At 46.4% G+C, this 16,157-nt stretch overlaps 1 protein-coding gene across 1 annotated transcript in view; it reads right to left on the bottom strand.

Annotated features, from left to right (window-relative positions):
• LOC309621951 (uncharacterized protein) overlaps nt 1-16,157 on the bottom strand; it is a gene marked incomplete at its 5' end in the record, with an annotated part of 132,089 nt that overhangs the window by 28,112 nt on the left and 87,820 nt on the right. Inside the window, 2 exons of the mRNA XM_082409217.1 lie at nt 2,040-2,177; nt 14,721-14,858. Of these exons, the coding sequence (XP_082265343.1) occupies nt 2,040-2,177; nt 14,721-14,858 (276 nt within the window). The remainder of the gene's footprint in view (nt 1-2,039; nt 2,178-14,720; nt 14,859-16,157) is intronic.

Raw genomic sequence — 16,157 nt, 5'->3', positions numbered from 1 at the left:
TACAATTAATAGACGAGTAACAAACCTTTCGAATTTTCAGATGCTGCTAACTGGGGCGTGAGAAAGGAAGGACTGAAAGTTGGATGGGAGAATGAAGGAAAGGGGTAAAAACTGAGCAAAGAGGAAGGAACTTGGCCCAGGGCTAGGAAGGCCAAAAGAGACGTATGGATTTAGGAAAGGAAGCAGGAGCGAGGATGAAATGGCAGAAGTAAAAAGCAGGGTCAGAGGTCTGGGTTGAAAGAACACAATTGGAGTAGAGTTGAAGGTGACAGAAGATGAGTCTAGGTTTACTAGGAGAAATAGAAAAAGTCTCTCGGGGACGCTGGCCTTAAGTCTCACAACCACCAGATAGGTATTTCAGAAAACAAGAGGTTCAGGACACATCTCTGAAAGGTCTGAGTTGCCTTATTCAGGTGTGACTGTAGTGGGGGAATAGGGAAATCTACCAGAGAAGTGGCTAGGGCTCAGAGTTATCCTAGGGGCAGCTGACGACAGGGGCAGAGCCAAGGGAACTGCTGGATCAGGAGGCCCACGAACAAAGCAGGGGCATAGCCGCCTGTCACTTCCCTGCCAGGAAGGAAGCCAGGTATATTACTATAACCAAGGCACACTGGGGTCTTTACTGTATGGAGAACTTGGCTCCTGCCCGCAATCCTACGGCTCGGCGTCACACACAGGAAGTAGGGCCTCTGGGCAACCAGAAATGGGAATGGGACTGAAGGAGATTCAGCCCACAAATATCCGACCACCAGCTTCCACCTCTGCAATCTGCCACCCTGTGTCTGCTCAACGCATCACAGAAACAAGTTTTCAAGGTGAGTATACAGACGGCAGAGAAAAGTTGAACAATGAGGTCAGCATTCAAAAATGGGGTCAAATCGACAGCTGGGAAGGGGTGTAGAGACAGGTAGAATTTAGATCCTGAGCCTTTAATAACCACTACCTTCTCTCAGTGCTCTCTGTTTTTAGACTCTATATGAGAACACCTAGGGCTTCCCTGGTGGCGCCTGCCAATGCAGGGGACACGGGTTCGAGCCCTGGTCTGCGAAGATCCCACATGCCGTGCAGCAACTAAGCGCATGTGCCACAACGACGGAGCCTGCATTCTAGAGCCCGTGAGCCTCAACTACCGAAGCCCACGTGCCTACAGCCCATGCTCCGCAACAAGAGAAGCCACCGCGATGAGATGCCCGCACACCGCAACCGAGAGTAGCCCCCGCTAGCCGCCAACTAGAGAAAGCCCGTGCACAGCAATGAGAGACCCAGTGCAGCCAAAAAAATAAATACGTAGAATAAATAAGTTCAAACAGTAAATAAATACATAAACATAAATTACAAAAAAAAAGAACACCTAATGCAGGTGGGAAGGTGGGAGGGCCACTGTAGAGGTCATCTATGCTACATGTACAAGAACCCCGAGAGCACACCAATCGGTACCACACTTTTCACTGCTGTAGCCGATCATTCCCCCTGTACTGCCACACTGTAGCACTCCCTTCCCTCATCTACTGCTATAGTCTCTTTGGAAGGTGTTTCCGAACTCTTGTTATCAGAGTGCCAGTTGAACTGTCCTCACTTCCTTCATTTATACCAGGATTGAAGACCTTGTGGTCCGAGATCCTGTCCAGAGAGCAAGCAGGCTAAGGCTCTGTCTTTGTTGATGTATTTCATCAGAAAGGGCTCTACCCCCTCTCCTAGTTCATGGTGTGAAGTGTTCTTGGCCTCTCGGGAAAGTGGGGAGAATGGAAAGGACCCTATATGAGAATGCTAGGCTCTGTAAAACATTTCAGGTTTTTAAAAATAAGACTCATTTTGTATTGGACTGACAACAGTCCTATGAAATACAAAGAAGGCCGAGAATCAGTGACAGGAAAGGATCACCAGTAAGAACTACAGCAGTCACCGCTTACCTCGTAGCATAGGGCACTGTCCGTGATCCTTAAGAAGAGTTAGTAGAAATGCCTTGCCCATCTTGCCCCTGAACCCCTTGAAAGGTACACGACTGCTGTGTTGGTGTTTAGGGGGAGCATCTCACTTACCAGGGACTGACTTCTCCCTTGATTCCTCTGTAGTGATGGAGACTTCCCCGCTGATGAAAAATTCCCTGGGATTGCAACCTCCAAGCCAGACAGCTTTCCTATGGAATGACAGAGAACTTGTCAAGGTGAAACACCAGTCTGCGGGAGAAAGGGAGGAAGAGAATGATGGAAATCGTTTCTGGGAAACTATTTTTACATTATGTGTTGTTTGTTCCCGGTAAATAAACTGAAATCTTCTTAACAGTACAACAAAATCTAAACCACTAAAGCCAACAATACAGGAGTATAACGTTCGACAAAAATTTCTTTGGCTGCGCAGCATGTGGGATCTTAGCTCCCCAACCAGGGATTGAACCCACGCCTGCTGCGTTGGAAGCGCAGAGTCTTCACCACGGGACCACCGGGGAAGTCCCAGGACTATCACTTTTAAAGGAGAAGGTACAAACCCCTCGGTTCTATGAACTGGAGATTTTTAGTAAGAAGTCAATATATTTGTTGTTAGGCACATTTTATGTTAGGCTGTCTCCCTGCACAGGATGCAGGCGCCTTGAGAATGGAAGTCATATCCCTCTATAGTACGTCCCTCTTCTTTCTGCTTTGCAGTTTGCTGCTCCACTTGTTCAACCCCACCTAGTAATAACCTATACTTCCCTTGTTCCTGTTTTCCCATCTGGAAAACAGACAAAAGGCAACCAAACAACGCAAAGGTCTCAACAAATAAGGGATATCCAAAACCAGAGATGGCCAGAACTTCTGTACCCCTGATGAAATAGTCCTCATACAAAACCTGATAATCAAATTCCTTAATGCTAGGAATCACAGTGAAAAATAGTATCTGAACTGACTTCTGTCAGATGAGTGAGAACTAAGGTTAATTCAGTGTATCTGAAGCATAGAAAGTGAGGGCAAAAGTGGCACAAGATGGGGCTAGAGAAGCAGAGAGGATTCTAGACCACGCAGAGTCTTAAAGGCCAACAGTGTGTTTTCTATTCTCAAAACAATGTTTGTGAGCGATGTTTATGAGCAACGTTCCAACTTGCTTTGAAGGTTTCTTGTGTGAAGAGTGGATTGGAAGGAAACAAGATATATGGACACTAGTTAGGACCTAATCGCAACAGACAGGCAAGTTCAGTATTAGGAAGTTGAGGAAGAGCTGGCTGACAGATTCCAAAGAAATTCAGGAGATGAACTGAAGCGGGCTTAATGGGGTAGGAGATGGAGGAAAGGAAGGTCTTAGGGAATTCAAGGGTTTACTGCACACATGAGCAAAGTCTCAAAATTAATCATTTGAACGTACAGAGGCGGATCTCCCAAATGACACCGGTTAGGAAGCAACGGTACGCCCTTTAGAATTCCTAGAGACAACACAAATCAACTGTTTCGATGGAAAATTCGGCGGGACTCTTGATTTCCATGGGAATACAGAGAAAAGAGACACTGATCTGGCTTGCAGGTATATTTAGGAAGCTGTTAGCCGGACATCACCTACTAGTATCATGTAAGTAGGCCGTCCGAAGTAGGAAGCTTAGGGGAAAAACCTGGAGGAAAACTTAAAAGCTTAAGCCACACCTCTACACTACACCACCTTTCACAATTTCTTCTCAGATAAGCATCATCCCCATCAGTGAAGAAACTCGTACCTCATAATAGGAAAAACAGGCCTAAAGATTCAATGTGTGTCTTGGGAGGTCCCATCTATGCGATATCTTCCTGGGACCAGAAAAGGCCCCAGGAAGATCCATCTCTGCACCCCTGAAAGCTTACCACCAAGGAAAATGACTAGGTCCATAGATTTCCTCCCTCAAACCAGCTTACCTCACACATAGATCATTAGCAACTCCGCCCTTACTCACATTATCACAGTCACAAGAGTGGTTAGGGAGAAAAGCACTAACCAGGGGAACTAAAACAGAGGCAATCCAGGCCAAGCTGGGCTGGTGGCAGATATCTTGCTCCTTACGCTCGGGTGCATAATGCGACTCACCACAGTGCCTTTTTCACAGACCCTTTTGAACGTTTCTCCACAGAATCCAACAGCTCAAGTTAGTTCATGACGCTTCAAGGTCAACAATCGTCAAGAGAAAAACATGCAATATGTCTTACAATGTTGGATTCCTTACAAACAGGACAAGGAGATAACCATGTAGACAAAACCAGAGCATTTGAAAACATCTGTATTCTACAAACACACCAGTGAATGCTATAAATAAGGTACTATGACATAAAACAAAATGAAAACTAGATGTGAGACTGTTCTCTTCAGTGTACAGACTTCATGGCAGTTGCTGCACACTATCTAGCTACTTAGATCTTTAACTCTCTGTTCTGTTAATACCAAATGAGGCCCAAGTGTGTCAACCTGTTTCCCACAGAAACCAAAAAGTCTACATGCATCTCTTTTCTCCTGTGCCCTTTCACCTTACCTGCTCCCAATTCTCCACCAACGTCCTCCTCTTTCTCTAATTATTCTCCTCTTCATTTTGCTTGGCCTTGCCCCCAAGCATGCAAGACAGAGAGTCCTAGAGGTCCAAGATTCTAGAGTGGCTGTTTGCAAGGCGGAGGAGATTACAGTAACTGCCACACTGTATATACTTCTGTGCAAAGAAAAAGGGACAGTGTTCAGAATGTCTCTCACATATAACAAGAGCTGGAGATGGCAGGATACCTGTGTGGCCCAAGGAACTAGAGCTAGCAAATTATGGGCCAAACAATTGCAACCAAAGGCTGGAAGAGGAAAGGTCTGCAACCAGCTCTGTCTCCTAGCTCTCTGGTATTTGCTGCCAACGGGCAGAGTCTATTTCGTGAAGCATCAAGCACTGAAAAGAAGACTCCTGCTGCTGGAAGGTGACAGGAAGTAACGTCCAATGCAAGATCAAGGCTTGTCCTCGAAGCAATGCCCATAATGGAAGAAAAAAAAAAAAGAGAAAGCGGAAGAGAAATGTTAAGTCGCAAGTCCAACCTGGCCCCCAGCCTAGCCCAGCCCAAGGAAGGTAGGAGTCAAGGAGAAGAAACTAAAAGAGAAGAGCCTTGGACCACAACATTCTCCACAAGGTACACTCAACAAACTTCACCCTACTCTTGAACCAAGTTACAAAGAGAGCTTCTTAATCCCTACTTTGGCTCCTTAAAAGCTGCTATCAGTTCACTCATTAGACACATATGATTTCAGAACAACTGTAATAGTTCAAACTAGATGGCTCTTTCCTTCCTAAGGATTATTAATTAAAGAAGATCTATATAGCTCTAAGTATATGATACATAAAATAGAATACTCTGTAGAATATAAGTAACTCTTAGTTCAGTGTATTAATGAACGTCTGTAAGAAATGTGGCAATGATTTCCCTAATGGAAGAGCCTGGGGGAGGTAAATCTGTCTTCTAGGATTTCCTCCCCAGAGCTCAGAAACTCAGGTGTTGTTTTAGCTCTCCTACACTCTCTTCACCCAAGCCCGCCTTCCTGTTGGGGATCGGACCTCCCTATTGGCTCTCTCATACCTTTCAACTGCCTGCTTTGTGACATCACTCTCCTACCAAACCTACTACCACTTGGTAGAGTCTTGGGGTTTCCGTGGAGCTGTTTGGACCAGTAACCAGTGACCTCTGTACTGGACACGTGCGCCGTTCAGCTGCAGCCACTCAGACATCCTCTAGTGTTGTCTCCTCATCCCTTGTACCTGCAGTGGATGCTTCCTCTTCTCTGACCATGTCAGGTAAGAAAAGAAACTTTGGAAAGTTTTGCGTTCGATTTCTTTTGCCCCTAAATTGAGTAGGAGATTCAAAATAGCATGGAATAATGAGGGAAAGTATTGAACTACACGTCTGGAGACCTAATTTCACTTTTGACTTTGACGTTTACTATCTGTGTGACTTTGGACAAATCACTGGCTGTCTCACAAAGCCTGTTGCTTTCCTTAACTGTTACGTTAGGATACCACGTTGGGTTGATCACTCTGATCCCCTTCTTTTCCAGTATTGAGCCTTAAAGGGTACCCATGTAGAAAACGAAATCAGACACTTCTCAAGAGTGTTTCAACAGAAACATAGAAAAGCCAGGGGACATAGAAAACTAGCAATATATACCAAGATGTTTCATCTCTAATGGTCTCCCTCCACTAGGATTTCGACTAGTTGAAAAGAGAGAATAGGGAGAGAGGATGGAGAGTACTGGGCTCTACAGGGAGGCACAGAGTCGAGCGTAAGGAAGTTTAGGATGGTTTTCATTAGCACAGGCCAACAGGCACCAAGAGATGGGAGAAAATGTAAGAATGAAGAGGGAAAGCATAGAGGAGCTCTCAAGAAAAACGGAGTTTGCAATGGAATGCTGATGGGAACCAAAGATTTTCAATTAAAGCAGAAACAGCACAGAGGGAAACCTGCTCAGAGCAGGGCAAAACCAAGTTGATGGTAGCAAACCCTTACATTAACAGACTAAGAAGGAAAGTAAGGCCAGAACAGGGGATCACCAGGAAAGGCAGCTTATCAGAAAAGTCATACTCCGTTTTCTTTCTTTTATTGCCTCTCTGAATACAGTTGGCCACTTGACAGTTTTGAATATAAACATTTTAGAAATACGTTTTAGAAATGATGCCTCCTATAAACAAGCAACCACAGTGGTTATCTAGGGGGCTGCTTTTCAGTGTTTTATTCTTTCTAATTTTTAAACTAGGTAGACATTTCACCAATTCAACATTTTAAGTGATATCTTCTAAATTGAATCAGAAGGACTATTTTCCTTGGTGTGATATGTAGGTTCTAAGGCAAGGCTGCTTTTCATTTTTACAGTTATTTCCTTCCTAACACAGAGAGCACATTGATCAACAGCCATCGTTCGCTTGTAGATCTTAGCTACCGAAGAAGAAGAAGAAGAAGAAGAAAAAGTCAAGCCCCACATCTCTAATTCCCCCCACTTAGGGAATTCCCTGGCGGTCCAGTGCTTAGGACTCGGTGCTTTCACGGCCAGGGCCACGCGGCGCGGCCAAAGAAACAAAACAAACAAACATCCACATTTATCGAAAACCATATTGTGGAGTCCTGTGGATTTTCTTACATTTGAAAATCTTTTTTAATTGGATTCTAGGCATGATGGTTTTTTGAGGTTTTGGGATGCCATCTTCTTGGATGCTGAAGATGATTCTAATCTAAGTTCTAGGATAAATCCAAAAACCTTCCTGATACATTTTAAGCTTCCTTTCTGCTTATTATATAAGCTATATTCATTGAAATATATATTTCTCCTAGGCTTAATACCTCTTACTTGCTGGGTAAAAATATGAAGGAGCACAATAATGAAACTCTTTTACACTTATTATTTTGCTGTCTGCTTCGTACCGGTTTTCATTGAAATACTTGTCTATATGTGTTGTGGCTACCTATACATGCACATTTATTGCATTCTGTTGCTTGTTATGCATTTTTTACTGACATACCTTCTCTGTCTGTATGCATTGGCTAGGAATTCATTCACCTCTATCACCTCCATCGTGTCTTCTGGTTAATAGTATTCACTAAAATAGAGTGGGCAAAATTCACTTTCATAATATTGCATGGATAGTACAGAATGCCATTTGTTAGTAAATTCATTAGGCTTCGATACTTGCCACATACCCCAGTTTTCATTAATATCTATGGATTTCTTTTTCGTTAACGTAATATGCTTGTCATGATTTTTCTTTGTCTTTCTAGAACTTATTGTATCTTCCTCCATATAAATCATACGCAATAGATCAGCTTATTCATCTATTAATTATTACTGCTATTATTATTGGTGGTGGTGTTATAACCACTTTACAGGTGAGGAATCTGAAGTAATCAGATAACTCTTCCCTTTCCAAAAGCACTTAAGAAATCCACTTTCGGGTAATCATTTTGAGGTAGGATGAGAAACCAGGCTTGAAGAGGGCAAAAATGACTCTTTCAATTCACCAGTTGGACTGAGCTGTACGTCACCTCTAGGTAATAGCGTGGGAACTGCACAAGCAAAGGGAGACACTGAAGACGACAATGGTAACAGCCGTACTGTTTTCTAATGGACAAAAAAAATGCCTATATTATAAGTTCTATTTCTCCTGCTTTCTGGCAGTATCATGCTCAGAGTGGAGTCCTGGCAAGGAAGTCAGGATACTTAGGTTCTGAAACCTGGTAATGATACTAACATAATGAGAGAACTTGAACAAGTCAACCCGACCTCTCTGAGCCTCAGTTTCCTTACTCACGAAATGAGACTGAGAACATCGAAGTTCTCTAAGGGCCTCCTAGTTCTAAAATGCTTCCAGTCTAGGAAATAGCATAGAAGTCAATACGAGTGCAGGCTGAAGGGAAAGACAGGGCAGGGAGAAGGTTGCTTCCAGCCTAGAGAACAATCTCTGAACCACACCACTTGGCTCTTCTGCCCGTCTGTGCCCAAGATGGGAGCACAGGCAGTTAATAGAGAAGAGTGGAAAACTGCTCAGTCCTTACAGCCATCATTAACTGTCTGATTTTGGGTTTCTCAGGAAGTAGTGATAGTAGAGGTGTCCTGATAGCAAGAACCTTCAGATGATGCCGTTCCTCAAACGTAGTGAGAATTTCTCAACCTCCCTGAGTTTTTCATGACCCTCTTGTTCTTACAGAAAATTTCCAACATCCATCTCTACTTGGAACTCTAAATTCTCTGCAGCATTCTCCTCCTGTGGTGAGCAATGCAACTTCCCTAACACGAAGTGTCTGCAACTTCTCCAGAGTCTCTGCCCCTGCCGTCAGTTCGGCATCGGCTACTGGTACCCCTTTCCAGACACTCATGGGTAGTGCCTACCTTTACCAACATTCTAGCACGACTATGTTATCTGGAGTTACTGACCACAGCCAGATCTCCACTTCAGCTGCTTCCTATCCAGGTGTTCTTGAGTGGGACATCACAGCAAGCACTGAAAAGAATTCTTCTTCACTCGGAGACTTTACTCTGGCACTCACTGACCGCCACACAGCTGCCTCCTCCATGTTTCTGGCAGCCCAGTATGATAAAACTTCAGACGCCAAGAACATGGTCCCTCTACATCCATCGCTTTCTGCCAGCCTTGCTCAGGGAACACCATCTCAGATTCCAAATCAGGGGCAGAGCCGCCTGTCACTTCCCTGCCAGGACGGAAGCCAGGTATATTACTATAACCAAGGCACACTGGGGTCTTTACTGTATGGAGAACTTGGCTCCTGCCCGCAATCCTACGGCTCGGCGTCATACACAGGAAGTCGGGCCTCTGGGCAACCAGAAATGGGAATGGGACTGAAGGAGATTCAGCCCACAAATATCCGACCACCAGCTTCCACCTCTGCAGTCTGCCACCCTGTGTCTGCTCAACGCATCACAGAAACAAGTTTTCAAGGTGAGTATAACAAACGCCAGAGAAAGTTGAAGAATGAGGTCGGCATTCAAAAATGGGGTCAAATCGACAGCTGGGAAGGGGTGTAGAGGCAGGTAGAATTTAGATCCTGAGCCTTTAATAACCACTACCTTCGCTCAGTGCCCTCTGTTTTTAGACTCTATATGAGAACACCTAGGGCTTCCCTGGTGGCGCCGTGGTTAAGAATCCGCCTGCCAATGCAATGCGGGGGACACGGGTTCGAGCCCTGGTCTGCGAAGATCCCACATGCCGTGCAGCAACTAAGCGCATGTGCCACAACGACGGAGCCTGCATTCTAGAGCCCGTGAGCCTCAACTACCGAAGCCCACGTGCCTACAGCCCATGCTCCGCAACAAGAGAAGCCACCGCGATGAGAAGCCCGCACACCGCAACCGAGAGTAGCCCCCGCTAGCCGCCAACTAGAGAAAGCCCGTGCACAGCAATGAGAGACCCAGTGCAGCCAAAAAAATAAATACGTAGAATAAATAAGTTCAAACAGTAAATAAATACATAAACATAAATTACAAAAAAAAGAACACCTAATGCAGGTGGGAAGGTGGGAGGGCCACTGTAGAGGTCATCTATGCTACATGTACAAGAACGCCGAGAGCACACCAATCGGTACCACACTTTTCACTGCTGTAGCCGATCGTTCCCCCTGTACTGCCACACTGTAGCACTCCCTTCCCTCATCTACTGCTATAGTCTCTTCGGAAGGTGTTTCAGAACTCTTGTTATGTGAGTGCCAGTTGAACTGTCCTCACTTCCTTCATTTATACCAGGATTGAAGACCTTGTGGTCCGAGATCCTGTCCAGAGAGCAAGCAGGCTAAGACTCTGTCTTTGTTGATGTATTTCATCAGCAAGGGCTCTACCCCCTCTCCTAGTTCATGGTGTGACGTGTTCTTGGCCTCTCGGGAAAGTGGGGAGAATGGAAAGGACCCTATATGAGAATGCTAGGCTTTGTAAAACATTTCAGGTTTTTAAAAATAAGACTCATTTTGTATTGGACTTATAACAGTCCTATGAAATACAAAGCGAGCCGAGAATCAGCGACAGGAAAGGCTCACCAGTAAGAATTACAACAGTCACCGCTTACCTCGTAGCATAGGGCACTGTCCGTGATCCTTAAGAAGAGTTAGTAGAAATGCCTTGCCCATCTTGCCCCTGAACCCCTTGAAAGGTACACGACTGCTGTGTTGGTGTTTAGGGGGAGCATCTCACTTACCAGGGACTGACTTCTCCCTTGATCCCTTTGTAGGGATGGAGACCTCCCCCCTGGTGATGAAAAATTCCCTGGGATTGCAACCTCCAAGCCAGACGTTTTGTGTGACACAAAGTCAAGAACTCCCCAAGTCCTGCAGTAGCAGAAACAGCCACATACTTGAGAGTAACCCACCATCTGAACTTGGGGACATTTCAGTGACAGCTCCAGTCCAGAGTGCCAGGCGTCTCCTGGCCCTGCCTCCAGCTCCAAGCCAGGGACAAATAGAGAGTAAGCACGTGGATGATATCAAAACCAAGCTTTCAAAGCCTCTGGATGCCTACCAGATCCCAACAGAGAACCAAGATCCTCCACTACTCCCTTTAGGAATCCCTGATATTCACCAGCCGCTGGCCTGCACCGATCCCCTCAGCCAAGAGGAGCAGCCTGGTTCTGAAAATGCTGATCTGGGAGAGAACAGCCGGAGTCGTCAGGACCTAGGGACACTTGAAAATGGGATTGAACCTAGCAGTGGTCTTGCAGACATTACTACACTGGCGGAGGATATTCACCTTCCCCAGCTCTTTAATCCTTTGAAAGATCTTGATCAATCCCAAGGTCCCAACGTGATCAAAGCTAAAGACACCAGAGCCATTAAGGTGAATCAGGTGCAGGAAAAGCCAAGTGTCATAAAGGTTCCCTCTGATCAACCCAGGAAGAACAAACAGAAAGCCTCTGAGCCTATCAGTGGCGCTCCCAAGGCCAAAATCCAGCCAAAGAATCCAGAGTGCCCGTTAGGGGGAGAAGTGGTTACATGCCACGCTGCAGTCAGTGACAGGGCTCCTGTGAACACGGCCAAGCACTCTCAAGGCAAACCTCAGAAAGCTGCATCCAGAAAGATCAGCAAAACTAAGAGCCACGGGCAGGAAAAGACCAAAAGGACCAGAGGGAGAAACAAGGCTGAGGAGAACAAGCAGTCAGGGAACAAAGTCAAGGCAGAAGAGAAGCCAGCAATCCCCCACACGAAGCGAAAGGAACACCAAACTGAGCTTCTCCAACAGAGCTTTCAAAAGCCTCGAACCTCCCTTGGCGTGCGCATGCTGGAGTCTGTGAAGGTTCTTCATGCGCTGGGGAAGAAGAATGAGACGAAAACTGGGCTCTCTTCCTGTCGGCTCTTGGGAAAGTCAAGCAACCCCAAAGACCCCCAGCCACCCCCAGCTATCCAGCCATGGCGGCATACCCCACGTGAGGGGAAGGGTCCTGAGAAAACGCAAGTCCAAGCCCAGAAACCAGACAGCAGTGCTGAAACAGAGTGTCCGTCTCCAGCCCAGTATGAGCGGCCTCCTCCTGGGAAGGTCAAGTTGATACCTCTGCCTTTTTCTGCCTGGGACAAGCCTCAAGCTCGACCCGCTCCTCGGAGGCCACAGTCTCTGGCCTCACATCGGCCTGCTGGGGCTTACCGTGCCCAGCCTGGTTCTACTGACTCAGCTCAACCTGCTGCAGCCAATTCATCCCAGCCAGCTCCTGCCTCTTTGCCAGGCCCCGCCAAACCAGCTCAGCCAACTGTGACCAACCCAACCCAACCGGCTTGGCCCAACCATACCCAGCCTCGTGTCCCTCAGTCTGCTGCTCCTAGGCCTGCACCCTCCAAAACTTCATCTGGCGCTCCTCTCCAGCGGGAGCCTGTTCCCCCTGCTGTGAATAAGCGCCAGTCCCCACCCAAGCTCCAAACCCACTTTCTACTCCAAGACTTCAGCAAGCAACGAGTTCCATGGAGGGAACCCAACGTGCCTGAGCCAGTCATGTCAAAGCCCATCGAACAAGAGCAGAGGCCAGAGCGAGAGGCCATGAAGAGGCGGGCTCAACAACAACGGGAGAATGCTGCCAGATACACCTCTTCGGGCAAGCTGCAATTTTTCACCGAGAGGGAAAACGAAATGGAAATTGCCGACTACTACGGATACGTCAAGTGAGAGCTGCTAGGATTCTTGGTGCCACCTTGGCTACCAGCTGTTCTTCCATACACAGGTAAGACAGGTATAGAACTGAATAAGTAAATGGAATACAATTAATAGACGAGTAACAAACCTTTCGAATTTTCAGATGCTGCTAACTGGGGCGTGAGAAAGGAAGGACTGAAAGTTGGATGGGAGAATGAAGGAAAGGGGTAAAAACTGAGCAAAGAGGAAGGAACTTGGCCCAGGGCTAGGAAGGCCAAAAGAGACGTATGGATTTAGGAAAGGAAGCAGGAGCGAGGATGAAATGGCAGAAGTAAAAAGCAGGGTCAGAGGTCTGGGTTGAAAGAACACAATTGGAGTAGAGTTGAAGGTGACAGAAGATGAGTCTAGGTTTACTAGGAGAAATAGAAAAAGTCTCTCGGGGACGCTGGCCTTAAGTCTCACAACCACCAGATAGGTATTTCAGAAAACAAGAGGTTCAGGACACATCTCTGAAAGGTCTGAGTTGCCTTATTCAGGTGTGACTGTAGTGGGGGAATAGGGAAATCTACCAGAGAAGTGGCTAGGGCTCAGAGTTATCCTAGGGGCAGCTGACGACAGGGGCAGAGCCAAGGGAACTGCTGGATCAGGAGGCCCACGAACAAAGCAGGGGCATAGCCGCCTGTCACTTCCCTGCCAGGAAGGAAGCCAGGTATATTACTATAACCAAGGCACACTGGGGTCTTTACTGTATGGAGAACTTGGCTCCTGCCCGCAATCCTACGGCTCGGCGTCACACACAGGAAGTAGGGCCTCTGGGCAACCAGAAATGGGAATGGGACTGAAGGAGATTCAGCCCACAAATATCCGACCACCAGCTTCCACCTCTGCAGTCTGCCACCCTGTGTCTGCTCAACGCATCACAGAAACAAGTTTTCAAGGTGAGTATACAGACGGCAGAGAAAAGTTGAACAATGAGGTCAGCATTCAAAAATGGGGTCAAATCGACAGCTGGGAAGGGGTGTAGAGACAGGTAGAATTTAGATCCTGAGCCTTTAATAACCACTACCTTCTCTCAGTGCTCTCTGTTTTTAGACTCTATATGAGAACACCTAGGGCTTCCCTGGTGGCGCCTGCCAATGCAGGGGACACGGGTTCGAGCCCTGGTCTGCGAAGATCCCACATGCCGTGCAGCAACTAAGCGCATGTGCCACAACGACGGAGCCTGCATTCTAGAGCCCGTGAGCCTCAACTACCGAAGCCCACGTGCCTACAGCCCATGCTCCGCAACAAGAGAAGCCACCGCGATGAGATGCCCGCACACCGCAACCGAGAGTAGCCCCCGCTAGCCGCCAACTAGAGAAAGCCCGTGCACAGCAATGAGAGACCCAGTGCAGCCAAAAAAATAAATACGTAGAATAAATAAGTTCAAACAGTAAATAAATACATAAACATAAATTACAAAAAAAAAGAACACCTAATGCAGGTGGGAAGGTGGGAGGGCCACTGTAGAGGTCATCTATGCTACATGTACAAGAACCCCGAGAGCACACCAATCGGTACCACACTTTTCACTGCTGTAGCCGATCATTCCCCCTGTACTGCCACACTGTAGCACTCCCTTCCCTCATCTACTGCTATAGTCTCTTTGGAAGGTGTTTCCGAACTCTTGTTATCAGAGTGCCAGTTGAACTGTCCTCACTTCCTTCATTTATACCAGGATTGAAGACCTTGTGGTCCGAGATCCTGTCCAGAGAGCAAGCAGGCTAAGGCTCTGTCTTTGTTGATGTATTTCATCAGAAAGGGCTCTACCCCCTCTCCTAGTTCATGGTGTGAAGTGTTCTTGGCCTCTCGGGAAAGTGGGGAGAATGGAAAGGACCCTATATGAGAATGCTAGGCTCTGTAAAACATTTCAGGTTTTTAAAAATAAGACTCATTTTGTATTGGACTGACAACAGTCCTATGAAATACAAAGAAGGCCGAGAATCAGTGACAGGAAAGGATCACCAGTAAGAACTACAGCAGTCACCGCTTACCTCGTAGCATAGGGCACTGTCCGTGATCCTTAAGAAGAGTTAGTAGAAATGCCTTGCCCATCTTGCCCCTGAACCCCTTGAAAGGTACACGACTGCTGTGTTGGTGTTTAGGGGGAGCATCTCACTTACCAGGGACTGACTTCTCCCTTGATTCCTCTGTAGTGATGGAGACTTCCCCGCTGATGAAAAATTCCCTGGGATTGCAACCTCCAAGCCAGACAGCTTTCCTATGGAATGACAGAGAACTTGTCAAGGTGAAACACCAGTCTGCGGGAGAAAGGGAAGAAGAGAATGATGGAAATCGTTTCTGGGAAACTATTTTTACATTATGTGTTGTTTGTTCCCGGTAAATAAACTGAAATCTTCTTAACAGTACAACAAAATCTAAACCACTAAAGCCAACAATACAGGAGTATAACGTTCGACAAAAATTTCTTTGGCTGCGCAGCATGTGGGATCTTAGCTCCCCAACCAGGGATTGAACCCACGCCTGCTGCATTGGAAGCGCAGAGTCTTCACCACGGGACCACCGGGGAAGTCCCAGGACTATCACTTTTAAAGGAGAAGGTACAAACCCCTCGGTTCTATGAACTGGAGATTTTTAGTAAGAAGTCAATATATTTGTTGTTAGGCACATTTTATGTTAGGCTGTCTCCCTGCACAGGATGCAGGCGCCTTGAGAATGGAAGTCATATCCCTCTATAGTACGTCCCTCTTCTTTCTGCTTTGCAGTTTGCTGCTCCACTTGTTCAACCCCACCTAGTAATAACCTATACTTCCCTTGTTCCTGTTTTCCCATCTGGAAAACAGACAAAAGGCAACCAAACAACGCAAAGGTCTCAACAAATAAGGGATATCCAAAACCAGAGATGGCCAGAACTTCTGTACCCCTGATGAAATAGTCCTCATACAAAACCTGATAATCAAATTCCTTAATGCTAGGAATCACAGTGAAAAATAGTATCTGAACTGACTTCTGTCAGATGAGTGAGAACTAAGGTTAATTCAGTGTATCTGAAGCATAGAAAGTGAGGGCAAAAGTGGCACAAGATGGGGCTAGAGAAGCAGAGAGGATTCTAGACCACGCAGAGTCTTAAAGGCCAACAGTGTGTTTTCTATTCTCAAAACAATGTTTGTGAGCGATGTTTATGAGCAACGTTCCAACTTGCTTTGAAGGTTTCTTGTGTGAAGAGTGGATTGGAAGGAAACAAGATATATGGACACTAGTTAGGACCTAATCGCAACAGACAGGCAAGTTCAGTATTAGGAAGTTGAGGAAGAGCTGGCTGACAGATTCCAAAGAAATTCAGGAGATGAACTGAAGCGGGCTTAATGGGGTAGGAGATGGAGGAAAGGAAGGTCTTAGGGAATTCAAGGGTTTACTGCACACATGAGCAAAGTCTCAAAATTAATCATTTGAACGTACAGAGGCGGATCTCCCAAATGACACCGGTTAGGAAGCAACGGTACGCCCTTTAGAATTCCTAGAGACAACACAAATCAACTGTTTCGATGGAAAATTCGGCGGGACTCTTGATTTCCATGGGAATACAGAGAAAAGAGACA

The sequence above is a fragment of the Balaenoptera borealis genome (genome assembly GCF_965194805.1).
Source record: "Balaenoptera borealis genome assembly, contig: HAP1_SCAFFOLD_1279, whole genome shotgun sequence".
NCBI lineage: Eukaryota > Metazoa > Chordata > Mammalia > Artiodactyla > Balaenopteridae > Balaenoptera > Balaenoptera borealis.
Note: the sequence above shows the minus strand (reverse complement) of the source record. Positions and strands in the feature narration are given on the sequence as shown.